Here is a 26,352-nt window from a genome sequence, read left to right on the forward strand (position 1 = left end):
GGACGAGGGCCAGGCACCCACATCCCCAATAAAGCCGCGTCCTTGGCCAAGCGGAGCGGTGGTTCCTCAGCGCGTGCGGAGAACGAGGCGGCAGGAGGCGTCCGAGGCGCGGGCTGGAAGCCTCAACCCCCGCCCCACTCCCGCCCAGGCCCCGGGCGCTCCCGCGTCCCCTCCCCGCGCCCGTCGCGGGTCCTACCGAAACTCGGCGGCCGCGCAGCGTCGAGACGCCCCCCGCGGGGGCCCGGGGAGCCGGGGCGAAAGGGAGGGTCCCGGAGGTCGGGGAAGAGGGAGAAAGGGAGAAGAAATTCGAGAAACTAGCCACGCGGGGAGAACCAGACAAACCGGGTCCCGGCAGGGCGGGCGCAGCCGCCAGGGCGGAGCCGGGTCTGGGGCCCCGGGAGTGGGGGGCAGGCCCGCGAGCTGGAGGGTACGCTCCGCCTCGGCGGCTCGAGACTAGGGTAGAGGGGCCGGGAGCCCCGGGGCCCGTGCGCTCCGGCTCTGCCGGGCTCCTCGTGACGCGGCACCCACGGCCCCGGGCACCGACGGGAGCCCTGCCCCCGAGGCGGGGGCTCCGCCCTCGGCCCCGCCCCAGGCCGGAGCCCCAAATTCCGGCGGGTGCCCGGGAGCTGGGCGAGGCCCGGCGCGCAGGGGGAGGAAGGCAGCTCCGCACGGGCGGGCGAGGAGCGGGGTGCCCAGGCGCGCGCCAGCCAGGGTGGCCGGGTCGCGAGGCCGCGGGGTAGGCGGCCCGAGCGCTGCTGGACGGCCCCGCCCCTCCTGACCAGCACCGCCCCCTGCGCGCCCCGCCCCCTCCTTCCCGCAGCCCCCACCCCCGCCCCGGCTCCTCAACACAAACTTTCCGTCCCGCTCGCTCCCTCCTCCGCGCTCGGCGCCTCCCGCTCCAGCCCGGCTCATTCCGCACATTCCGGCCAGCCCCCTCCCCACGACCCCCCTTCCCCGGCCCCCCTCGCGGCTCCCTCGGGCCCGGCGGAGCGGCCCGGCCGGAGCGCCCCCGCGAGCTCGGACCAGGTAAGCCGGGCGGACCCTGGGAGGAGGCCCCGCTCGGGAGAGGTGGTTTGGTTGGTCGGCTGGGCTGGCTGGGGGGGGCGACACTCGAAGGGGACTGGGTCCCCGAGCTATTGTCCAGCCGGAGCTGGAGCCCCGGATCGGGGTGCCGGGAAGTTTAGAGGGAAGGGGGAAAATCTCTCCGGGAAGCCCCGCCCCCCGCCCTCCCCACCCCCCCGCGACGGGGACGAGTTGGTCTGGGAAGGTGGGGAAGCCGGGGAGACCGTGTCCCCCGTGCCGTCGCCTGTCCCGCCGTCCGTGCTTCGGGGGTCGGGGCGGGGATCCGGGGGCCGCCCAGTGTGGAGGGCCTGCCTGCCACCCTGGAGCTCATATCCGGGGCGCCCAGTCCCGGGCCCCGCCGCCCTTTGGACTCCCGGCCCGCGCGCTCCCGGAGCCTGCCCGGCCTCAGCTCCACGCAGGCCTCGGGCCCGGCCTCCCCGCGCCCAGGCCGGTTTCTGCGCGCGGTGCCGCGGCTGCGCTGGGTTGTGGAGGGTGTCTGGGACCAAAGCCGCGCGCCCCGGCCGTGTGTCCCCTGAGAGGCAGGGAGGGGTTCACGTTGCCTTCATTTCTGCCGCCTGCGTCGGGGTGCTGATTCAGAGTTCCAGCCCTGAGCGCTGTGAGCTTGGCTCGGAGGGGTCTGGATTTGGGGCCTTTTCTTCCCCACACTTTCTCAGGGCCCTTGTTTAGACTTGAGAAGGTTTGAGGGTGGCTGGTCCCCCGCTTCCTACCCCGGTCCCCACCATTGTCTGTCATGCCTTTTATTCCTGCCAGGGGAGGGAGGGCTGGGGGCGCTGGTCTGGATCTGTTTTCCAGCCCAGCTGGGCCCTGAGGCAGTGTCATTGAGACCCCACTCTGTCAACTTTCCTGGTGAGGGGCCCTGATCCAGGGCTGAGAGATTCTTTCAGTGCGAGGGGGAAGGAGGCCTTGGGACGAGCTTCTCAGGGGCTGTCTTCTTCTGTGTCTTCCCCCTTTCCAGGTAGGGGCAGAACCAGGTCAAGCCTGGACTTGTTGTCCGGAAGAACAGGGCATAGGGGTAGGGGCTGGACACAGCTCAGAGGGGCTGGTGCCCATAGCGGCTCTGTGTATCCAGTCTCTTGTGGCCTGGTTCTCTGTACACATGTTCCACCCCAGTGCTGGGGCCACCTGGGGCAAGGAGGGGAGGGTCTCCTCAAAAGTTGGAGATTTGGGGGGAATTATGTTCTCTCCCTTCTAGACTCCTGTAGCCCCCCTCCCACCAAGACCCCTCTCCTAGGGGCACTCCCTAAAGGATGTGGTTCTGTGGTCTTCTGGGTCCCTGCTCACCCAGTGGGCAGAGAGTGCACAGATCTTCCAGGACAAGGCTGTCCGGTAAGGGTAACTTCAGGGGCCCTGGATGCCCCCTCCTCAGGGAGAGGGTAGGAGCCAGTATGAGTCCCAAGCTCTTGGGCCTTCCCCTACCCCCCTAGGGAGGGAACTGTCTTTAATGCTGATGATCGCATCTGGGCTGGGGAATGGCTTATTAGAATGGTCAGTGGTTGCCAGGACAGAGCAGCACATTAAGTGTACAGGAGCATCACATGGGTCCTGAGCCCTGCTCCCATCCTCACCCTAAGGTTTGTAGACCCTGGCACTTTCTGCCAACTGAAGGAATGTTAAAACCGGGAGGATTTGATATTCTCAACAATATCGAAGGAGGAGATATCTCAACAGAGGTGGTCAAGAAATAGGGATCTGGTCCCCTCTGGACTTTTAACCAGTTGTGCCATCTTGGCAGGCCCCTTTGGTCCTCAGTTTCCCTGCTTGGAATGAATGACTTCTCCAGTCCCTTTTCTCTGAGCTCCTCCCAGAGTCTGTCTCCCAGTTTGCCTTCCTTCTCCCATGATGGAACCTGAACTTGGTGGGGTCTGGAGAGGTGGGTAGGTGATCCAGTGGCCCAAGGAAGAAGGCAAGGACAAACCAAGGGGTGACTGAGGAGTAGCTCAGCCAGATGAACGGGGCTGAAAAGGTGGCGGGGAGCAGGTGTCAAGGGACAGGGGGGCTTGGTGGATTGGGGGATCTTGCCTCTGAAGTGGTCGTGGGTTCTGTTAGGGCTGGATGGACAAAGGGTGTTCAGAGGCCACTTGGGTGGCTCTACCCTCTGCCCCGCTCCCAAACACCTGTGGGGGTCCCAGGGCTCAGTGTGGAAATCGCAGGTCCTGCCCTCCTCCACCTCCCCGCTCAGGATGGGGAGAGGAACCCAGGGGTCTAAACACTGCAGCTTTCTGTGAAGGGGCTAGGAGGTCGCAGCCTCTTCTTCCCACATGGGGGCTGCAGAAGCTGTGGGGTCCCAGGGGTGGCCCTGAGGATCTGCCTCTGGGTAGAGCTGGGGAGGTCAGCAGGTCACACTCTGCACTGTCCCTGTGGCCTTGCCCTGCCTTCCCTCCCCTCCCCTCTTGGTGTTGTGCCAGCCCTGGGCTGTCTGCAGAAGGGGCCACTTCCCTCCAGGGAGAACCCTGCCAGGGAGAGGGCTCTGCCTGTCTTCCCCGACCCACAGGAGGTTGAGGTTAGGGCCAGAGAGGTTCATCCCCCCCGAACATCCCTAAAGCCTCAGCCCTTGGGGTTTCCTAGAGTGCCGATTGTTTCCTGTGCTCCCTGCCAGGCCTGAAAGGGCAGGAAGTGTTAGAGGGAAATGAAAATGCAACTGTGTGTGACGCTGGATGTGTGTGAGAGAAGCCATGAGTGGGACATTCTATGTGGGTGAGACTCGTCTTCTGTGGGACTGGATGTGTGTGGAAGAGAACCCTGGTCAGAGCAACTTGTGCAGGGCTGGGTGTATGCAGGAGAGAAACTGTGGCTTTGTGACATTCGTGTGTGTGACAGATATACATGTCCATAAGAGATACTGGGTGACTCTTCGTGTGTCCAGGTGTGCCGCTGCCTCTGTACCTGAGAACCTGCATGGGGGATGTTCTTCTGTGTGTGTCAGGGCATCACCCAGGACGTGCTGATGAAGGAAGCCGGCTGCCTAACCATCTGTGTGTGCCTGGAGATGACACTGGGTGTGGCTCTGATGCTCAAGTGACCTGCGTGTGAAGGACACCGCGCTCGCATGATGCTGTGTGTATGTGAGCGCACGGGCGCTTGTGCGTGAGAAGCCAGATGAGTGGCGATCTGTGTGATGTGTTACGCTGTGGTGTGACCACTTGTGACCTGCATGTTGTGACGCAGCATGTGAGATGGCCTCAGGTTTGTCTGTGTGTGACTTACATGTGACGCTACGTGCGAGTAAAACAACATGACCAACTCTGTGTCAGTATGATGTGTGTACCAGCAAGGTGGGCCCCATCCGACATGTGCCAAGTATGAATATGGTATGTGGTGTGTGGGTGACACTGAGCACCAGAAAGCGACACCGTATGTGAGAGAAACTGTGGGGCATGACTGATGCTGGTGCTGTGGGTGGGTGGTCACTATCTGAGTGTGTTTGGGACTCTCGGGTAGTATGGGTGACACCCCCAGGACTGTGCCAGGCAGGGCGTGTAGGAGGCTCTGTGGGATGCGTTTGGGGGCCTGTGGTCTCTGACACGTGTGGCATCTATGTGGAAGACAACGAGAAAGACACTGATTAAAACAGAAAGAAGGAATGTGGCCGGGCGCGGTGGCTCACGCTTGTAATCCCAGCACTTTGGGAGGCCGAGGCGGGCGGATCACGAGATCAGGAGATCGAGACCACGGTGAAACCCCGTCTCTACTAAAAATACAAAAAATTAGCCGGGCGTGGTGGCGGGCGCCTGTAGTCCCAGCTACTCGGAGAGGCTGAGGCAGGAGAATGGCGTGAACCCGGGAGGCAGCGCTTGCAGTGAGCCGAGATCGCGCCACTGCACTCCAGCCTGGGTGAAAAAGCGAGACTCCGTCTCAAAAAAAAAAAAAAAAAAAGAAGGAATGTAATTAATGCCACTCAATTGTACACTTAAAAATGGCTAAAATGGTAAACTTGATGTTATGTGTATTTTATCACAGTAAAGATTTTTTTAAAAACCCAGCAGGAGAGAGATGCGGGTAACAGTGAATGAGCAGGACAGTGGCTGTGACGCAACTGTGTATGCGAGCGAGAGGAAGGGCGCAGAGGAAGCCTATTTGTTCTTAGATGACACCGTGACTCTCATGGGGGCACTGACTGAGTGGCTGGTGGGAGCCCAGTAGGCGACCCAGAGTACCAGGAGTCTGGCATGGTAACTGAGAACTGAGAAACCCAGTGACCCCCCATAGCCTGTCTCCCACTGGATACCTGAGATTCCCGCCCTGGGACCAGGACAAGATGAGGAGTTAAGTCAGTCCCAGGGAGGGGGTGAAGGGAGGTCTGGGAACTGCGCCCTTGTCTCTGCAGGGAACTTGAGGGCTGAGTCTCCACCCTCCTACCCCCTATACTGCTTCAGGGAGAGGGAGCGTGACAGTGGATGAGCTATGCAGAAGGAGGCCTGGGGGGACTATCCCAACCCCCTCTGCTCCCTGAGAAAGCCCCTTTCCCAAGTAGTGTGGGGAGGAGGGGCAGAGAGTCTCCAGTCCCAAATTGGAAGCACATTAATAAGCGGAGTGGGGGGTGGGGAGAGAGTGGAGGGGCCCCCACCTCCCTCCTAGTGGGCTCTGCAAATTGCTTCCTCCTGTAAAAATTGAGACCCTGTTCCAGGAAGGAGGGAATCCCTCCCCAGCCTGGCAGGGTGTGGCTGCTTGGCAGGGTCCCTCCAGGGTCCTTGGGCTGGAGGTGGGGGAGACAGATACATCCCTACTTGCTCTGCTGCCCCAGAGCATGGCTACTTCTAGGGTGGGAGCTTCTGGCAGCTGGAGAACAGCTGGCCCGCTGTGGGGCGGGTAGGGGAGGAGAGAGGAAAAGGCAGAGGGGATGGGAGGCTCCCTTAGCCCTCCTCAGCTGCCGTCCCCATCCTCAACCCCCAGGCTGGTCAGCCCAGCTCAGGTTTGAGGGCAGAGACTTGGGAGGAAACGGCTGATTTCACTGATCTTCCCACATTTTGAGTGATGTTCTCACTCCAAGTGAGAATGCTTTGGGGGCTGGGGTCCCTGCAGGGGTGGACTGCTGGCTGCTAGACCCTGGAAGGTCACAGCTCAGCTCATCCTTCCAGCAGGGCTGTTGCAGGGGAAGGGGTAAGACAGGAGGTGCTCACCCACCCAGACTGGCTTTTTCTGTGCCTCCTACCGAGGCAGTGGCTCTGGGGCCCCTAAAGGGAGCTACAGGGCTGGGTGGTCTGGAGGCTGCAGGGCCTGTGGGGGTGGGGGACCAGGGCCTCTGCAGCGGCCCCAGCTCCAGCCTGATACCTGGAGCTGTCCAGCCAGTTCTTCCGGCAGGTCTTGCCCCAGGGTGGGGGTGGGCAGCAAGGTGCCCCTTATCTTCCCCAGGGCCCCAAAGCCTGCTCACCCAGCCTCCTAGCCCCCATCCCTGCCTCCACCCAGAGGCCTTCTGAGCCTGGAAGGCTGAGGGCCCTGGGAGAAGGGAAGCGGGTGTGGCTGGTCAGGATGAGGGTGAAGGCAGACTGAGTCCCCTGGGGGTCTGCAGCCTGCCGGCGGGTTTGCAGGACAGGTACAACAGGACTCCTCTGCAGGGGCAGATGGGAGGGGTTCTGAGAGGAGGTGGAGGGTGGGAGCCCCTGAGACGGGAGTGGGGGTGTCCTGGATGGTGGCCAGCCCCAGCCCCCGGCAGTGGCCTCCCTTGTCACTCCCTCCCTCTGTTTTGCCTTGGCCTCTGGGTCTCTGTCCTTGTCCCTGTCTTTCTCTTTCTCCCTGTCCCCTCCTGGTCTGCCCCTCCCTCGATGCCTATCATATCTGAGTTTCTGGTCTACCCCTCTCTGCTGTGTGTCTCTTTCTAGGTCTTTGTTGGTTGCCTTGTCTGTGCCCCTCCCCTGCCCTCCTTCACCCCTTCTCCCTCCACCCCCCACCAGCTCTGTCTGTCAGTCTGTGGGTCTGAGGGTCCAGTACTCCCCCGCCCTGCCTCCACATCTCTCCTGGGGTCTCTCCCTTCACTCTGCGGGGCTCTGGTCTGTCCCCCTCTGGGTTGGGCTTTCTGTCTGTCACTCACTGGGACTCTCCTGTCTCTGGCCTGTTTTCTCTCTGGGTTCACCTCAGCTTCTCTTTGCCCCAGACTCTCTCCCAGCCTGTCTCCCCCTGCCCCTCCTGTCTCTCTCAGGCCCCACCCCAGCCTTGGTCTCCCTCCCCTTGACCCTCACTTGGGTTTCCTCTCTCTCCTACCCCTCTTTATGGCACAGCGCAGCGAGGCAGAGCTTCTAGATACCTGGGCATCGTCAGCTAGCAGCCCAGGGCTTGCCCTCTCGCCCGCAGTCAGCCTTCTCTAGATGTCCCACCCCTCCACCAAGCCAGAGTCCCACATTTGCCCCAGCCCAGCCCGCACCTGTCCAGGGAGCCATAGCCTCCTCTCTCAGCCCGGCCTGGGTCCCAGCGGTTAGAGGATCTAGGGAGAAGAAGGCGGGCACATGCTGGTCTCTAGGAGAACAGAGCAGCCAGTGCTCATGCCTCCTGCAGACTCCCTTCCACTGAGACCCCGGTCCAGCCCCCAGCCCGGGGCAGCTGCCTGCCCACGACTGCCCATGTGTGTGCCTCAGCTTGGGGGTGCACATTCTCACGTGGTTGTCTACCCAAGCACTCGCACAGCCCCTCTGCACAGTTTGCTCCTGTGCATGGCTGTGTGTGGGGAGTGCCACTTGCCCCTGTGTTGGTGCCTCTGCCCCTAGGAGCGTTCCTAGAAAGTGAGTCTCACATGCATCTAGGAGCCAGCGGAAGGGAGGGACGGTGGTCCTATTCTCTCCTTGACATGTCCTTTGGGCCGTCCCCTCTCCCCTCCCCCTCACCAGCTGCCAGCGGTCCCAGCCAGGGGCCGCCTGCCCCACCCCCCCAGTCTGTCCCAGCTCCCAAGCCTGCTGCTGTGTTCGCCATATTTGGCCACAGTGCTCCCGCGGGGGGCGGGGCGGGGCTGACATCACCCTAAGAAGGGGGGGCCACAGCCTGCTTGAGGGGAGGCAGGCAGGGACTTGGGGGAGGCAGGAAAGTTGTTTTAAAAGTCTGGGGCTGCCTGGGCTGCTGCTGCTGGAGGGAGGCCTCAGGAAAGGGGTTAAGAGGGGTCTTAGCTCATTGTAGCCCCTCTTCTCCCTCCCCTCTAACGGCTCCGTGGCAGTGTCAGACTGATACCTATGGACAGGCCCTGCATCCCAACTATTTCAACAGGGGAGTCGCTAGGTGCCCCCACCCAGCTAGCACACCCCTGTCCCCTCACTTTTGTTTTTCTTTTTGTTTTTTTAATTTAAATTTAATTTTTAAAAATAGAGACAAGGTTTTCACTATGTTGCCCAGGCTGGTCTTGAACTCCTGGCCTCAAGTGAGCTTCCCAGAGTGCTGGGATTATAGTCGTGAGCCACCACCCCCGACATTTCCTTATTTATTTATTTATATTTATTTTGTTTACCCCTCATTTCTATTCCAAGAATTCCCCTCTGGTTGAGGAGTAGGGGCTGGGGCTCTAGATCCAGTTTCCTGGGGTGAGGGACAGGCTGGGAATGAGGGCATCTGGCCCCTCTGACGGGTCAGAGGCACAGCTCCTTCTGGCAGCCCACTGGCCACGGGAGAGAGATTCCTGGTGGCTCTGGAGGCATAACTGAAAGGGCTTTACGTCAGTGCGGGGGTCTTGAAGTTGCTCCAGCTGCTTGGGCTGAGGGGGACCTCCTGGGCAGACTTAGGGCAGTTGCTATGACAGCTGAACCTCCTTTCTCTCTCAGGTGGTGGGGTCTCTCAGCACCCTCCCTATAACCTTCCTGGTTATAAAACCGAAGCCAGCTTACCTGGGTTCAGAACCCAGCCCTAGTACTTACTTGCTGTGTGCCCTAAGGCAAGTTGCTTAACTTCTCTGTTTCTTGGATTCCTCATCTATAAACTAGGAATAATAATAGTATCTGCCCCATAGGGTTATTGTGAGGATTAAATGAGTCAATGTGTGTGAAATCCCAGAACAGTGCCTGGCATATGACAGGTACTGTTATTAGTAGTAATATTAAGTCTAAACTCAATAGTTTAGAATAATTACAATAACTAGTTGAATAGCTGAATAACTAACTGAATAATAGTTTAGAATAACCAAGGGCCGGGCACGGTGGCTTACGCCTGTAATCCTAGCACTTTGGGAGGCCGAGGCTGGTGGATCACGAGGTCAGAAGTTTGAGACCAGCCTGGCCAACATGGTGAAACGCTGTCTTTACTAAAAATACAAAAAATTAGCTGGGCATGGTGGCACGCACCTGTAATCCCAGCTACAGGTGTATGCCACCATGCTGAGGGGGGAGGCTGCATGGGAGTCTGAGGCAGGAGAATCGCTTGAACCCGGGAGGTGGAGGTTGCGGTGAGTGGAGATCGCGCCATTGCACTCCAGCCTGGGTGACAGAGCAAGATTCTGTCTAAAAAATAAAAAACAAATAAAAAATTTTAAAAAGAAAAAAAAAATAACCGAATAATTGGCTGACATTCAGGCCCCCCAGGCCCTCCCCACCTCATTCTACTAGTGACCCCCTCAAGCCTCCCTAAGCAAACAGGTGGCTCTGCAGAGAGAGTCCACCCCGACTCAAGCAGCAGGACCTGGAATTCATCTTCCTCTCCCTGGCTTCTGACGGGATCCCCCACCTTTCCACCCCTCCCCTTTCCCTGCTGCCCAGAGCTAAGTCCCAGGATCAAGCCATCATGGGCTCTTAGATTTCCAGGACCCTGAATACATTGGACATATGGGTTCTGGGGCTGAAGGGGATTTGGGGTGAGTCTTGGGGTTGTGAGTGATAGGGAGCCTGATGGGGTGTGGTCCAAATGAATAACTCAGCCTGGCAGTTTCAGGGCACTCACAGTTTACAGAGCCCTGGCCCACATGGAGGATGGGCCAGGGCAGGGGCGGGTATATGGGTGGTTTACGGGCTGCTGTGGGGCCTGGAGGTGCGGGAACAGGAAGTGGGATAGAGGAGTGGGTGAGGTTGAGCCAGGCTGTTGGCCAAGCACCTTCTCAGCTGCTCCCTCACCAGTTCCTTTTTTGTAATTCCTGGGGCAGTTCCTGTCCTATGTTAGGCCCCTTGGCAGAGTTCTGGTTAGTTATTAATTTGGGGAAGGTAAAATGATGCCCTTCTGGGTCAGGGACTCTCCTTGTCCCCTGAGGGGTCCTTAGCAGGGTTGCATTGATGCTGGGGCGAGAGTGAGGGGTGGAGGTCCCTGATTGGGGATCTGGACACTGGGGAGGAGGAGCTGACAGGGAGAGCTGAGGAAGCACAGCCCTGCCCTTCTGCTCCTCCTCTCTGTGCCCCTCAGCATGCCTTTGGCAGCTGCGTGACCTTGTGAGCCTCAGTTTTCCTCTCTGGATAATGGGCTTTATTCCCTACCTTCCCTGCTTTAGTGTTTTTTGTTGTTGTTGTTTGTTTGTTTGTTTGTTTTTGTGTGCTTTTTTTTTTTTGAGACAAGGTCTGCTCTGTCACCCAGGCTGGAGTGCAGTGGTGCTATCTCCACTCACTGCAACCTCTGCCTCTGGAGTTCAAGTGATCTTCGTGCCTCAGACTCCTGAGTAGCTAGGATTGCAGGAGTGTGCTGCCATGCCCTGCTAATTGTTTTCTTTTTTTTCTTTTTTTTTTTTTTTTTTTGAGGAGTCTCGCTCTATCGCCTAGGCTGGAGTGCAGTGACGTGATCTCGGCTCACTGCAACCTCTGCCTCCTGGGTTGATGCAATTCTCCTGCCTCAGCCTCCCAAGTAGCTGGGATTACAGGCGCGTGCCACCACGCCCGTCTAATTTTTGTATTTTTAGTAGAGATGGGGTGTCACCATGTTGGTCAGTCTGGTCTCGAACACCTGACCTCATGATCCAACCACCTTGGCCTCCCAAAGTGCTGGGATTACAGGCATGAGCCACTGCACCAGCCTAGTTTTGTGAGGTTTGAATGAATATGAAAATGGCTTTTCCCTGCAAAAGTGCTGTGTTGGTGTGAGGCATTGTTATTACCGATTACCTATTTCTTGAGTGTTATGAGCTGGGCACGTGGTCGGTACTTTGTCATGAGCTCATTTACATTTTAACCCTCACAACCTCAAGGAGGTCTCCTCAAGGAGACCCTTTTCTCGTTTTACGGGACTGAGGCCTAGAGAGGTGAAGTAGCGCGTGCATCCCAGGTCACACAGCTCTGAACAAGCTGTGGTTGTTCCTCTGGTTACCTCCATTCCACCCGGAGCACCTGCTCCTAGGGTGGGCTTGGGGCTGGGGGCGGAGCTCCAGAGCCAGCGGCTGTGGGATAGGAGATTGCTGTAGTTGAGGAGGACCCTGGTCCCAGTTCCTCTCTGTCTGTCCCCCAGGCTCAGCCGCCCAGCGGGCTCAGGCCCAGAGCCCAGAGCAACCAGCACAATAGCGTCCAACAGCTGGAACGCCAGCAGCAGCCCCGGGGAGGCCCGGGAGGATGGGCCCGAGGGCCTGGACAAGGGGCTGGACAACGATGCGGAGGGCGTGTGGAGCCCGGACATCGAGCAGAGCTTCCAGGAGGCCCTGGCCATTTACCCGCCCTGTGGCCGGCGGAAGATCATCCTGTCAGACGAGGGCAAGATGTACGGTGCGTGCGGGGGGGGGCGCGGGCGGGACTGCGGCCCTTCCCCCTGCTCTCTGCCCTCTCACCCAACCGGTTTGGTGACGTCGGAGGCCGCCAGCCGCTGATCGGGCGAGTCTGGGCGCGCAAGCCTGTGTGTCTGGATCCTCCTCCGCGCTCCTCCTCATAAACAAGCCGGGCTCGCCCCCTAACCAGGGCGCAGCCCACACCTTGGCACCCCCGCCTGCTCCTCCTCTCCTCCCCGCTACCGGCCTGGAGGTTTCGAGGTGACTCAGTGGGCCCAAGAAAGTGGGTCAGCCCAGTCTGCGCCGGTCGAGGCCCGGAACGGGGTCCCTTCCCGGAGGAGGATGTGGAAAGGAGGCCCGGTGACAGTCGCCCCGTGACTCCCACAGCCCATACAGTTCTCTCCAGTGAGGGCTGTGGGAGGTTGCACGGGGACAAAGGCCTGCGTGGGGCTGTGGGGACGCGTTCCCTCCTCAGTCCCCTTCCCCACTCCTTGTGTTTGCTGGCCCTTCTCTTTGCCATCTTGCCCATTTCCAGAAGGGAGTGTCCCTTCTTGTCCAGCCCTGAGAGGGCTCTCCCAGAGCTGCATTTTTGGGATAACTCGACCCTTCTGGGCCTGGTTCCTGGCCAGCTCCCCTATTCCTCCCAGCAGCGCGTGGCTTGAGCGAGGCAGGCCCAGCCCTTCCCAGGGCGCGCCTGTGGGAAGGGATCAGGTCTGCTTCGTGTCCCTTGGCCACGCCCACCCAGCCCCAGAGCCCCACCTTGGGGGCAGGCAGATGGTCCAGGGTGCCTTCCACAGGGTAGGTGCTGTCTGCCCCCACTGCTGCCTCCCAGGCTGGGGAGCCCCACAGGGTATTTTTAGACAGGGTGGAGAGAGTGGGGTGGAGAGGGGCTGGCGGGAAGGGAGGAGCAGTGGGGCTGGTTCAGTCATCAGAATGGAATTTGGAGAATTTGGCCATTCTGGGGAGGCCATGGGGTTGGAGGGCAGAGAGCCTGGATTTGGGGGTAGAGGTGTACACCTTGACCATGCTGACTTGGGCTCAGCCCTGTGGCCCAGGCATCCCCCTTTCAGGCCCAAGTCCCTGGACACTGGCAGCTTTTGGGCCCTCAGAGGGTCTGTGGTGCAGAACAGACCCTGCATCCCAAGGCTCACAAGGCTCTCACAGGGTGGAGAGACACTGGGAACTGGTGACATGGGGGTGACAGGCACAAGGACATGGCGACATGCTCAGTGACACATCTTGACACAGGCCGCCAGTGTAGGAGGCACATTGGAGGCGGTCAGTGCTGCCTTCCTGTCCTTCCTGGTCTTTCACCAGAGAAGGGAAGGGACTTGTCCAGGGTAAAGACAGAGCAAGGGCAGGACATCCACCTGGGGCAGGCTCATTCACACGGCCCCACAAATCCATGCACTAAGAGCACTGGAGCTGGTGACACAGGCAGGAAGCACTGCTAGGGGCTGGGAGGATGGGTGTGCCTGGCCAGAACAGGCCCTACCTGGCTACTGTCCTGCTGACCTGTACCACAGCCACCCGGTCTGTCTGCAAGGAAGCCTGTCAGGGTGCCTAGTGCTGCTCAGCCCAGCTTGCTCCTACCCTGCAGCCCTCACGCACCCCTCCCCTGAAGAGCAGCCCCTCTAGGTCCTAGAGGCGGTAGGATGCAGCTGTGACTCCCCAGCCACCTTTGCATGCCCTGCATGTGCAGCTTGGGGTGAAGAGAGTGAGGAACAGAAGAGCAGTGTTTTGGGGAGGGTCGTGGAGTGGCTTCCCGGTGGGGTGGGGGTCTCCAGCCTCTGGCTCCACCCTTTGCCCACTCCTCATTTTCTCTCTCACCCCAATCTAGGCCGAAATGAGTTGATTGCACGCTATATTAAACTGAGGACGGGGAAGACTCGGACGAGAAAACAGGTAGAGAGATGGTTTATGCTGGGCCCGCCACCCACACACTCTGTCTCAGCTGCCCCGGTCAACCCCTTGCCCCTACCCTGCCCACCCTCTCGAGGCTGCCCCTGACCTGGACTGCCACCCTCCTTGCCTCATCACGCTTCCCTTACCCCCTCAATTTTACGCCCTCCCACCCCCAAGCAGCTCCATTCACCCTTCCCACTTCTCTTGGAGAGATGGCCCCACTGTCCTCTCTGACCACCTACTACCCTGCCCAGGGCCTGTGGTTCAGGGACCACAGATAAGCCCATGGGGCTGCTGTGGCTGCTATGTGGTCCCTGCCCTGAGTGGCTCACTCACCAGCCAGGGAGCCAGATGGTCAGATGGATGGGTACAGAGCAAGGTGGCGGGGCTGAGAAAGTGTGGGTGCAGGGCACTCTGGGACAAGCAGCCAAGCCAGACAAGGCTAGGGGAGTGGGGAGAGAGAGCTGGGAAGGCTCCCTGGAGGAGGTGACACTCGGGATGTATTTTTAAGAAGGAATGGGAGTTAGTCAGGCAGAGAAAAGGGAGAGGACCCTTCCTCCCAGGCTGAGGAAGTTGAATATACAACTAATAATCATGGTAAACCCATACAGAGCTTCCTTTAAGTTAATTTATTGAATCCTCTCAGTAACCTTATTAGATAGGTACAGTAATTATCTTTTTTACGATGAGGAAACTGATGCATAGGGAAGTTAAGTAACTTCCTCAAGCCCCCCAGGCAGGAAAGAGCCGTGCCTGTGGGCAGCCTGATGTAGCGGAGGGAGGATGGGGACTGCTGGGGTAGGGGACACTCAGCAGGAGACACGGGGGACAGGTTCCCCAAGGGGCAGCGGTGGGCTACAGGAGGGTATGGAGCAGGGAGTGACAGGTGGCAGCTGTTGAGGAAGGCCCTCAAGCAGCCAGGACAATAGATTAGAGAGGGCTGGCTGGAGACAGGGAGGCTGGCCATTGCGTGCATAAGCAGAGGCCTAGATCAACAGTGCCAGGGCCTGGGATGAGGGTAGTGGTGGTGGGAATGGAGAAAAATGATGATGTAAGAGACAATTAGTGGCTTCTGGTCCAGGGAAGGTGGCAGTGTGGTGACAGAAACCTGAAGGGGAGGGGATGGGAGTGATGGCCCCACTGCATGGGAGAGAGGCCAGGCTGGAGGTGGGACCTGGAGGAATGGAGGCCAGTGCTACCCTCACACTCCCAGCCTCCTGTCCCGGTGGGATTTGGACCCACAGATCCCCATGGTGCATATGACAAGTCTGGGCTGTTCCATCTTTCTCAAAGGAAGGTTCTGAGCCTCCCTACCCAGTGTAGGGGCGGCAACGATCCCTCATTCATTCAAGCATTTATGAACCACCCTCCCTAAGTCTAGCTCATGCAGCACCAAATTTATTCACTTAGCTAATGATTGACCTACTGCTATGTTCTAGGCACCAGGGATACCACATGGAGGCATGTGCCAGGGCCCTGTTCCCTGGAGCCCTTGGGTTCAAATACTGGTTCTACCTGGGAGTGGGCAGTAGTTGGCCTCCCAGCCTTGCATTCTTAGCCATTGAATTAGTTAACATGTGAAGACTCTTAGAACAGCGTAAGCACTGCAGAAGAATTTGCTACTGCTATTATTATTATTCCAGACATTATTATAAACAGAAAGCTGTTCTGAGCTCAGAAGCGAACTCTCAGCGGGTCCTTCTCCACCCGGAAGAGGTGTTCATAGGAACCTGTTAGTCAGAGTGGGAAGGGGCCAAGGGTCACTAGGTCACTGGTTTTTTTTTTTTTTTTAAGTTTTATAATTAATATAGAGATGGAGTCTCACTATGTTGGCCATGTTGTTCTTGAACTCTTGGCCTCAAGGAGTCCTCCCGCCTCAGCCTCCCAAAGTACTAGGATTACAGGCACGAGCCACTGCATCCAGCCAAGCTGGGTCACTTTGAACTGAGGCCAGAGTGGATTGCAGAGGTGGGGCACATCCCAGCCCCTGAATTCAGGGTCCACCATCACACCTGCTCCTGCCTAGCATCCTGAGAGGGCTGCCCAGAAAAGAGCTTTTACAAACCAGCTGTTGACAAGCACAGAAGTTTAGAAACCACTGCCTTCATTGTAAGGGCATAAGGTACGAGGATGAAACGCCCCCTGTCTTTACTGTTTCTTAGAACTCTGGGTTTTTAGATCCCAGTGAAAGGGGATCTGTCCTCTGGTTGTGAGGACAAGGCATGTCTTTATGTGTTAAAAAGAGTAACCACTGACAAGGTTTTATTTTTGGTCCTTTTAAAATTTACTTTCGACCTATAATCCTAGGACTTTGGGAGGCCGAGGCGGGTGGATCACTTGGGTTAGGAGTTTGAGACCAGCCTGGCCAACATGGTGAAACCCTGTCTCTACTAAAAAATACAAAAATTAGCTGGGCGTGGTGGTGCGCACCTGTAATCCCAGCTACTCGGGAGGCTAAGACAGGAGAATCGCTTGAACCCAGGAGGCAGAGGTTGCAGTGAGCCGAGATCACGCCACTGCACTCTAGCCTGGGTGACAGAGCGAGACTCCGTCTAAAAAAAAAAAAAAAAAAAAAATTACTTTTGGCAAAGAAATGCAGTTTTATTATTTTACAGATACATACATGCAGCAATTCGTAGCAAGCACAATGCCTCCATATGGACAAAAGAGCTAAATATTAAGTTAGAATGAAGCTCCGTGTGACTTTCAGCTGTTACAGAGTCAACCATTTGGAGGTAGTCTTCTGAGCTAAGGGTCCAAGTGAGTCCTGGTAACGTAGCTTGGTGGTGAGTGGAGTCAGAGTGGGCTCTGGAGTCAGACCGCCTGGGTTTGAATCCTGGCTGTAGCACTCAGCTGTGTGATGGCTTCACCTTCCCAGGCTTTAGTTTTATTATCCGTAAGTCAGGGATATTAGTACCTGTGTTTTTGTGTTGCTGTAAAGATCAAGGGGTCGGTACGTGTAAATGCAGAGGACGATAGTATCTGTGCTCAGTAAACGCCAGTTACTATCACAGCCTGAAGTGGTCGGTAATTTTGCTGGACAGGAGTCTGATTCCTGGGCTCAGTGAGGCAGTGTGAGGAGCACCCACCCAGGTCCTAACCAGGTGGCATCACATACATACTCACTGTCAGGCTGTGATTAAAGAGAAAAACGAGCTTTCTTTGTGGGGGTAAAAACAACTCACAAAGAAAGCCAGTTGCCAATGCTGAAAGCGTGAAGTGGCGTCAAGGATCTGTGTGTTTCCTGGGGAAAACAGTGACATTTGGGTTCGCTGTGCCTCTGGGTCAGATCTTTGACAAGGTCAAGGGTCTGTTGTGTCAGCTGGGCACACAGCCCAGGGCACACACAACCAGACAGTGATTAGCTCAAGTTTGCCTGCGGAGGCTGCGAGGAGGAGATGGCTAGAGAAGAATTGCAATTAAGAGCACCTACTGAGTACATATATACACACTAGCATATATTAGCCCAAGCAGAAAGAAGGTATATTGGGGGAAAAAGTTATGGGAGCAAAGCAGGAGGGCCAGGCCTCTTTTCATAGGCTGGTGCTGTGGTTGGGGTTGACAGGAGGACTCAGGCAGTGGTACCAGGGAGATCCCTGGTAGAGGATGTGGCCTTGATGTATAAGCTAATGGCCAACAGGAGCACCATGGCCATTGCTGGCACCTGTGGTGCCAATAAGAAAAAGGTTGTCTTCTCTGAGGACACCAGTGAGAAAAAGTCACCCTTTTTGCGGGGAGGACAGGGTTAGGCACAGCCTTGTACAAGGACACATAGCTTGGGCAGCAGAACTTGGGCTGGATTTCAGCCCTCACTGGTGCCCTTTGGGCCAGTGAACAACCTGTGCAGCCGTACATGGTGGCCCTGGAAGCCACTGTGGCTCTTGATCATGATAAGACCAAGAAGAGAACAGAATTGGCAGTGTCAAGAGGTGTCTGAACCGGGCACAATGGCACATGCCTATAGTCATAGCTACTCGGGAGGCTGTGGTGGGAGGATCGCTTGAGCCCAGGAGTTTGAGATCAGCCAGGGCAACATAAACCCTGTTTCAAAAAGAAAAAAGTTCCCCCCATTTACATGTAGTTCGCTAGAGATGAGAGGTCTGGGATGCTCCTTGCCCACGGCCACCCCATGGCTGTGCCTCCTCACTGTCTGTGTTTTCCTCTCTGGCGGGGCGCGGGGCGGCCCCTAGGTGTCCAGCCACATACAGGTTCTAGCTCGGAAGAAGGTGCGGGAGTACCAGGTTGGCATCAAGGTATGTTGGGTGCCTGGCGGGGGCCTTCAGCCCTCCTGGGCCCCTCACCCACGGCGCTGTCTCTGCATAGCTCAGGCCTTTCCTTGGCCAGCTCTCCAGCCCCACTGTGCCTGTTTTCTGGCTGAAGCTCTGTTCCTGCCTCTCCTTCCGCTCTTTCTGTTCTTTTTCTCTTTCTTTCTCTCTCTACAGGTCTCTAGCCACTTGCAGGTTCTAGCCAGGCGGAAATCTCGGGAGATTCAGTCTAAGCTGAAGGTACGGGGCCCCTGCCACCTGGCCTGGCCTGCCCAGCACCCTCCTGGGTGCAGGCCTGTCGCTGCTTTGTGGCTCCAGCCTGGGACAGGCAAGGGGCTGAGAAGCTGTGAGGGGGTCCAGAAAGAAACACAAGTGGCAGCAGGAAGCCCAAGGGCCCTGTCAGTGAGGGAGAGGGAGACCATCTGGGGGCCACTAAGGCCCACCCCTCCTCTTCTCTGTTTTTCTTTTTCTCCTTCCTGACTGCTGCTTACTAACTGCATGGGGACTTCCATGGGCAGGGAGGAGGCCCCGGGGCTACTGGCCGGCAGGGCTATTGAGGTGGGCATGGCAGTTCTTTGCAGATCTGGCTGTCCTGCAGCTGCGGATCTCAGAGTCTGGGGTTCATGACTGAGGCCCTTCTCAGGGCCTCACGCTGGCCGTGTGCTCTTCTCCCTGCCCACAGCGGTGCAGCGGAGGGGGCCTCTTACCCCCAGGCCCCCATGCCCAGAGCCTAGTTCCAGAACATATGGACAGACCCAGAGGGCACCAGCTTGTTTTCCCTCACTCTGCCCTTTCCAGGGCTTGTCCCAGCTGGCAGGCACTCCCTCTGTGGGGACGGGGAGGGTCTGCTGAGCTTCCTTGGGCTCCTGGGAAGCTGAAACCCATGGGCACTGGGTGGAGGTAGGCGCAGAGACGTCCCTCCCCCCACAGCCCTGGTGCTGCGCGCGTCCTCTAACCCATCTTCCCTCTCTCCCTCACAGGCCATGAACCTGGTAAGTAGCACAGCCCGCCCCAGTGGGAGTGGGGAAAGGGTCTTAACACCTAATACAGGATTTTCAAATGACAGATTATGAAACCAGCTTAATAGGTGTGCAAGCCTCATTTTAAAAAAACGAAATGGCCGGGCGTGGTGGCTCACGCCTGTAATCCCAGCACTTTGGGAGGCAGAGGTGGGTGGATCACAAGGTCAGGAGATCGAGACCAGCCTGACCAATATGGTGAAACCCCATCTCTACTAAAAATACGAAAATTAGCCGTGCATGGTGACGAGTGCCTGTAATCCCAGCTACTCCGGAGGCTGAGGCAAGAGAATTGCTTGAACCCAGGAGGTGGAGGTTATAGTGGGCCGAGCTTGCGCCACTGCACTCCAGTCTGGGCGACAAAGCAAGACTCTGTCTCAAAAAAAACTATAAAAACGAAATACAGTGGTTCTCAAAAAACCTTAGAGTGCATCAGAATTACCTGGAGGGCTTGTTACACCAAATTTCTGGGCCTTACCTCAGAGTTTCTGATTCAGTGGGTCTGGGCAAGGGCCTGAAAATGTACATTTCTGGTTGGGCACAGTGGCTCACGCCCATAATCCCAGCACTTTGGGAGGCCAAGGTGGGATAATCCATCTAGCCCAGGAGTTTGGGACCAGCTTGGGCAATGTAGCAAGAACCCACCTCTACAAATAAAATTTTTTTTTTTAATAAAAGTATCAGCCAGGCACAGTGGCTTATGCCTGTAATCCCAACGCTTTGGGAGGCAGAGGCGGGTGGATCACCTGAGGTTGGGATTTCAAGACCAGCCTGACCAACATAGAGAAACCCCGTCTCTACTAAAAATACAAAATTAGCTGGACGTGGTGGCGCATGCCTGTAATCCCAGCTACTTGGGAGGCTGAGGCAGGAGAACTGCTTGAACCCGGGAGGTGCAGGTTGCGGTGAGCTGGGATCGTGCCATTGCACTCCAGCCTGGGCAACAAGAGTGAAACTCCATCTCAAAAAAATAAATAAATAAAAAATAAAAATGTACATTTCTAACATGCTTCCAGGTGATGCTGGTGTGTTAGTCCAGGGACCATACTTTGAGAACCACTGATGAAACAGAATAGAAAATAGGAGAGTAGACAGGCGCGGTGGCTCACGCCTGTAATCCCAGCACTTTGGGAGGCCGAGGTGGGTGGATCACGAGGTTAGGAGATCGAGACCATCCTGGCTAACACAGTGAAACCCTGTCTCTACTAAAAATACCAAAAAAATTAGCCGGGCGTGGTGGCAGGCACCTGTAGTCCCAGCTACTCGGGAGGCTGAGGCAGGAGAATGGCGTGAACCCGGGAGGCGGAGCTTGCAGTGAGCCGAGATCGCGCCGCTGCACTCCAGCCTGGGCAACAGAGCGAGACTCCGTCTCAAAAAAAAAAAAAAAAAGGAAAATAGGAGAGTACATGACATACAGTAAGAGGAAATATCTTGATATATATTGGCCTTTGGAATAAAATAATTTCTTACTGTGGTTGTGGTCAGTGGTGATGGGCACTTGGGGGACTGAGACCAGGAAGGTGCAGGGACTCTCCCAAGATCACACAGCAGAGCTGGGGCTGGAATCCAGGCCTGGATCTTCAGGAACACCTGCCATCCTAGTGCTTTGGACTCTGCCGGGGTTATGGGAGAGGCCCTAAAGCAAGCCCTGGCCTCATCCAGCCTGGCCCTGGCTTCATGCAGCCCCCTCTCCCCAGGACCAGGTCTCCAAGGACAAAGCCCTTCAGAGCATGGCGTCCATGTCCTCTGCCCAGATCGTCTCTGCCAGTGTCCTGCAGAACAAGTTCAGCCCACCCTCCCCTCTGCCCCAGGCCGTCTTCTCCACTTCCTCGCGGGTACATGGGTCCCAGGAGGTGGGCTGGTGTGGGGGTGTGCCGTAAAGGATGAGCTTTAGTGGGGTTCATGGATGCTGAGGGGCCCCTGGGCCTTGTCTCATCCCTGCAGTTCTGGAGCAGCCCCCCTCTCCTGGGACAGCAGCCTGGACCCTCTCAGGAGTGAGTATTGTGGCTCATCGTCCCATGCCCTCTTCCTCCTGGCAGCCGCACAGGGCTTCCCTCCCATTTGGGCTCCAGCAACAGCTGAGCAAAGTTTTAATTCAAAAGTAGAGGGATGCAGGCTGGGTGGTGGCTCACACCTGTAATCAATCCTAGCACTTTGGGAGGCCGAGGTGGGAGGATTGCTTGAGGCCAGGAGTTCAGAATCAGCCTGGGTAACAGGGCAAGACTTGCTCTCTCCAAAAAAAAAAAAAATTAGCCGGGCGTGGTGGTGCGTGCCTGTAGTTCTAGCTACTTGGGAGGCCAAGGCAGGCTAGGATTGCTTGAGCTCAGGAGTTCCTGAGTTCCAGGCTGTAGTGAGCCTTGATTGCACCATTACAACTACAGCCTGAGCAACAAAGGGAGACCCTGTCTCAAAAAAAAAAAAAAAAAAAAAAAAAGCTGGAGAGTGGCAACAGGACAGCTGATGCGCTGGCTGTTCACCTATGCATTCTCTCATTGGCATGCATCCACTTGTCATCCATCCCTTTGTTTACTTTCCACTCAGTTTCTGAGGCAGTCTCTCAGTTAACAAGTCAGGTGGTCAAGTGTGCTGGTTCTTCAACTCTAAAACAACTTTCATCAAAAGACTCTCAGCTTAAGGAGCAGCTTTTCAGGGTGGGGGGTGGGGAAGGTTGAAATGAAATCTTACACTAAATGGGCAGATCAGCTGGGAGACGCAGCAGGATTTCACAAAAGCTAAAATGTGCAGAAAACAAAAAGCTTGCGAGTTAGCTTTTCAGCATGCGTTTCTGGGCCTCAGCAGAAAGGCTGGGTGGCTTGCTCCTGGGGTCTTAGAAGAGGGGCTGGGCCAGGTGGAAGGTGGGGAAGAGGGAGCCCTCTCACCAGGCTGTGCTCCTGTCTGCAGCATCAAGCCCTTTGCACAGCCAGCCTACCCCATCCAGCCGCCCCTGCCGCCGACGCTCAGCAGTAAGTTCCCCACACGAGGTGCTCTCCCTTGGCAGCTGCACCTCCACTCAGGAGAGCTGGGGTCCAACTGTGTGTGTTTGCTTTGGGAGGGAGGGGGTTGTGACATCTATAGGAGATTGGGACAGGCCAGGAATAGCCCCTTTACCTTGTACAATGTTGCTTCCAGATCTCTGGCACAAAACCATAGCCAAGCTGGGCGTGGTGGCTCATGCCTGTAATCCCAGCACTTTGGGAGGCTGAGGCAGGTGGATCACCTGAGGTCAGGAGTTCGAGACCAGCCTGACCAACATGGTGAAACCCCATCTCTACTAAATACAAAAATTAGCTGGGCGTGGTGGCGCATGGCTGTAGTCCCAGCTACTTGGGAGGCTGAGGCAGGAGAATCACTTAAACCCAGGGGGTGGAGGTTGCAGTGAGCCAAGATTGTGCCATTGCACTCCAGCCTGGGCAACAAGAGTGAAACTCCATCTCAGAAAAACAAAAAACCATAGCCAATACACAGCTACAAGCACACACCACCAAAACCTACATTTACACACATCTCTATGGGTAGAAAACTCCTCATAAGGAAATGCACCGAAATCTTAACAAGGCTTTCTCTCTCTAGATGGTAGGATTCTGGGTAATTGTTCTTTCCCTTTTTTACTTCTCTGTGTTTTCTGTTTAAACACACATTAATAGTCACACAAGGAAATGTTTTTGATATATACTACTAGGGCCACCACATATGGTTGTGCAGGTTGTGCACTGTACAAGGACACCTAGTAGGGGAGTCAAAATCCAACACATGTTCCTTCCCAAAAGGGGCACCTTTGCAAGCTGGGGGCAGCTTTGTCAGTAAGCACCTGCATGTGTCTATGCAGATGAAAATCTGTCTCACCCTCCCAGGTTATGAGCCCCTGGCCCCGCTCCCCTCAGCTGCTGCCTCTGTGCCTGTGTGGCAGGACCGTACCATTGCCTCCTCCCGGCTGCGGCTCCTCGAGTATTCAGCCTTCATGGAGGTGCAGCGAGACCCTGACACGGTAACGTGTTTGGGGGTGAGGGTGAGGCTTTGCACAATTGTGGAGAGGCCGGCCGGGTGATCCCGGGCTGCAACTCAGGATCTGGGGGTTGGGGGTCTGGCCTGTTCAGGAAGCCTCAGGCAATTCTATACCTGTGCAGTGCTCCCTTCCCCACCTCCGGGCCTGCAAGCCTGAGTACTCTCCTGACCCTGTCTGGGCCCTCCCCACAGTACAGCAAACACCTGTTTGTGCACATCGGCCAGACGAACCCTGCCTTCTCAGACCCACCCCTGGAGGCAGTAGACGTGCGCCAGATCTATGACAAATTCCCCGAGAAAAAGGGAGGACTGAAGGAGCTCTATGAGAAGGGGCCCCCTAATGCCTTCTTCCTTGTGAAGTTCTGGGTGAGTCCCCCTAGCCTTCTCTGCTCCAAGCCCCCTTCCGCACCCCAGAGGTGCAACATCCAGGCCCACTGCATTGACCTCTGACCCTGCTCCATCCTCATGGCTTGTGGGCAGAGTGCCAGAGATGGATCCCTGGGCAGGACTCTGATGTGGTGTGGGGGGAATACTTCTGGTCTCTGCCAGCACCTAACACCCCCCACCCCCATTGCCAGGCCGACCTCAACAGCACCATCCAGGAGGGCCCGGGAGCCTTCTATGGGGTCAGCTCTCAGTACAGCTCTGCTGATAGCATGACCATCAGCGTCTCCACCAAGGTGTGCTCCTTTGGCAAACAGGTGGTAGAGAAGGTGGAGGTGAGTGGGGGCTCTGGGTGGCTTGGTGGGGCTGGGAGCAGGCAGGCTGAGTGACACCTTCTCCATATTCTCTGCAGACTGAATATGCCAGGCTGGAGAACGGGCGCTTTGTGTACCGTATCCACCGCTCGCCCATGTGCGAGTACATGATCAATTTCATCCACAAGCTGAAGCACCTGCCTGAGAAGTACATGATGAACAGCGTGCTGGAGAACTTCACCATCCTGCAGGTATGGGGGCAGCAGGGGCCATGGGGAGTCCCACAGGCCAGGGCCTCCAAGTTGGGTAGCCAGACACATCGCTTGGATGAAAGGCACAGATCCGGAAAGGAGAATGGTCTGTTCAGCCCCCTGCCCCATGGCCCTTTTCTCCCTGATCTCCTGAATCTCTTACCTGCTCCCCCGCAGGTGGTCACAAGCCGGGACTCCCAGGAGACCCTGCTTGTCATTGCTTTTGTCTTCGAAGTCTCCACCAGTGAGCACGGGGCCCAGCACCATGTCTACAAGCTCGTCAAAGACTAGGGTGCCCTCTGCGCCTCCATAAGGATGCAGGGTGAGCATCTCCTCTCCACACCTGCCTGGCACCCCGGGGGGGGTCCAGAATTGAGGATTCATCTACCTGCCAGGCCTCAGGCCCAGGACCCAGGAGGCCTCCCCACCTACCCCAGCACACACACTCCCTGCCACTGTTCTGCGCTTTAATTGTGGGAGAAGAGAGGAGAGGAGGGCTCAGCGGTGGGGCAGCCTGTCCGGGGCGCTGACCCACCATCACCCTGCTCTGCCCAGCTTCGCGTGACCTCAGAGAGGTGGGGATAGGGGACACCTTCAGCCTCCGGCAGGTGTGGCCACTGCCCCCCCCCCCACCCTTGGGGGAGCATGATGGGCAGGTGAGGGCAGGATGGAGACCGAGGGAGTCAGTGAGCAGAGGCCCTGGGAGAGTGTCCGGTCGTGGTTGGACTGAGGACAGAGGGGCCCACACTTCCTTGCCCCTTTGTGTAACAGGCCTGGTGCCCAGACTCGTTGCATGGCTTGTGTGGTCCTCAGACTCCGCACAGCAAGCATGGATCTCTGGGTTTCAGATGAAGTGCCCAGGCTCCAGGAAGTTGAGGGACCCACAGGAGAGGTGGGCAGAGCTGGAGTTCTCATCCAGAGCTGCTTGTCCCCAGAGCCCAGGTTTACACTACCTCCCTGGGGCGGGGGCTGGCCGCAGGGTAGGGGAGAGGCTCTGCAGTGTGGAGTGGAGCCTCATCGAGGGGAGCTGGGTTAGGGGAGCACCTGTTTCAGACTGGGCATGAAGAAGGGAGCACAGCAGCTACTAGACCCCATTAGCACCCCATTAGCCCACAAGCCAGCCAGGGGCCCCAGGAAGATGGGGCACCCCCCAGCACCCTCCAGATTGAGGGCAAGGTAGAGGAAGGAGGTCCCAGCCTCTGGGCAGACCAGAGGCCCAGAGGGAGGGACTAGCACAAGGCTTTTGGTTTTTCTCTTGCCTGAGGCTTGGATCTGACAAACCCTTGGTGGGCACTGCTCCCTTAGGTTCTTCCCCACTTCAGTCTACCTGCCTAGAGTAGCAGCTCCCAGACCCAGTTCTGGGACTGAAGGTTAACCCTTCACCTGCTGCCCCTTCTCAACACCCAGGTCCCCAGAGCCAGCCGGGCCTGTCCAGCAGCCACCTGTGGGTATTTATGAGTTTCATATGAAGTACTGTGCCCCTTCCCTTCCTTATCCCGACCCTGCCCGAGCTTCCTGAAGGTCCTCACTGTTTGCATATCGCTCAGGCCACCTCCAAACCCCACCTAGGTTTTATAATGTATATTATATATTTTTTTGTGTATTTTTAAAATCCAGCTGTGATGGGTTATATCATAAATGCAGCTTGGGGTTGGAGCAGGGGCCCTCAAGGCCCAGCTCCTGCTCAAAAAAAAAAAAAAAAAAAAAAAAAATTAAAGTTATTTGTTTGTGGGTCAGTCATGTAACCACTTGTGTGCCAGACCTTTGGATTGGAACAGCTTCAGGTGAGGGCTCCTCCTAAGTCCTGGTGTGTCATCACCCCCAACCCCTGCAATGCCATCTCTTGGGGGGCCCCAAGGCCTACCCACACTCAACATTTCCCTCACTCCCTCCTGCTTCCAGCTGAGCACTTGTATGTGCTGGCCTGAGGTCACCTAAGGGAAGTGATTTGCTCAAGGTCGCACATTGACTGAGATGGAAGCTCCAGGGCCCCCTGATAAGCCAGCACAACACAGACCAAAGCCTAGGGGTTAGCAACTGACCCTAAGTGACTCAAGGAGGGTAAGCGCTCTCCCCAGGTGACAGCTGCTGACCTACCCATGTCTGCCTGGTAAGCCCTGCTGTCCTGAGCCACCTGTCCTCAGTAGGGACAGACCACAGTCCTTAGGGGGCTGGGGCAGAGATAGTTCAAGACTTTCAGCAGCCGGGCACAGTGGCTCACACCTGTAATCCCAGCACTTTGAGAGGCTGAGGCGGGTGGATCACGAGGTCAGATGGAGACCATCCTGGCTAACATGGTGAAACCCCCTCTCTAGTAAAAAAGAAATACAAAAAATTAGGTGAGTGTGGTGGCACACGTCTGTAGTCCCAACTACTCAGGAGGCTAAGGCAGGAAAAAAAATAGCTTGAACCCAGGAGGTGGAGGTTGCAGTGAGCCGAGATTGCACCACTGCACTCCAGCCTGGGAAACGAGCTAAACTCCGTCTCAAAAAAAAAAAAAAAAAAAAAAAAAAAAAAAAAAAAGCTTTAAGCAAACATTTTCCCAAAGAGGCTGTT

The 26,352-nt window shown here is 56.8% G+C and overlaps 1 protein-coding gene across 1 annotated transcript; it reads left to right on the forward strand.

Moving 5' to 3' along the window:
• Positions 1-808: 808 nt before the first annotated feature.
• On the forward strand, positions 809-25,541 carry TEAD3 (TEA domain transcription factor 3; the record flags this gene model as incomplete). The annotated part of the gene is made up of 13 exons (XM_055264474.2): positions 809-1,026; positions 11,407-11,657; positions 13,497-13,561; positions 18,004-18,066; positions 18,807-18,818; positions 20,543-20,680; positions 20,790-20,839; positions 21,747-21,808; positions 22,697-22,830; positions 23,040-23,213; positions 23,426-23,566; positions 23,644-23,796; positions 23,974-25,541. Coding segments are annotated over 13 exons (1,575 nt in total), but the record flags the coding sequence as incomplete, so codon positions are not given.
• Between the last annotated feature and the right edge of the window lie 811 nt (positions 25,542-26,352).

This window comes from Symphalangus syndactylus, chromosome 23 (assembly GCF_028878055.3).
Source record: "Symphalangus syndactylus isolate Jambi chromosome 23, NHGRI_mSymSyn1-v2.1_pri, whole genome shotgun sequence".
Classification (NCBI taxonomy): Eukaryota; Metazoa; Chordata; class Mammalia; order Primates; family Hylobatidae; genus Symphalangus; species Symphalangus syndactylus.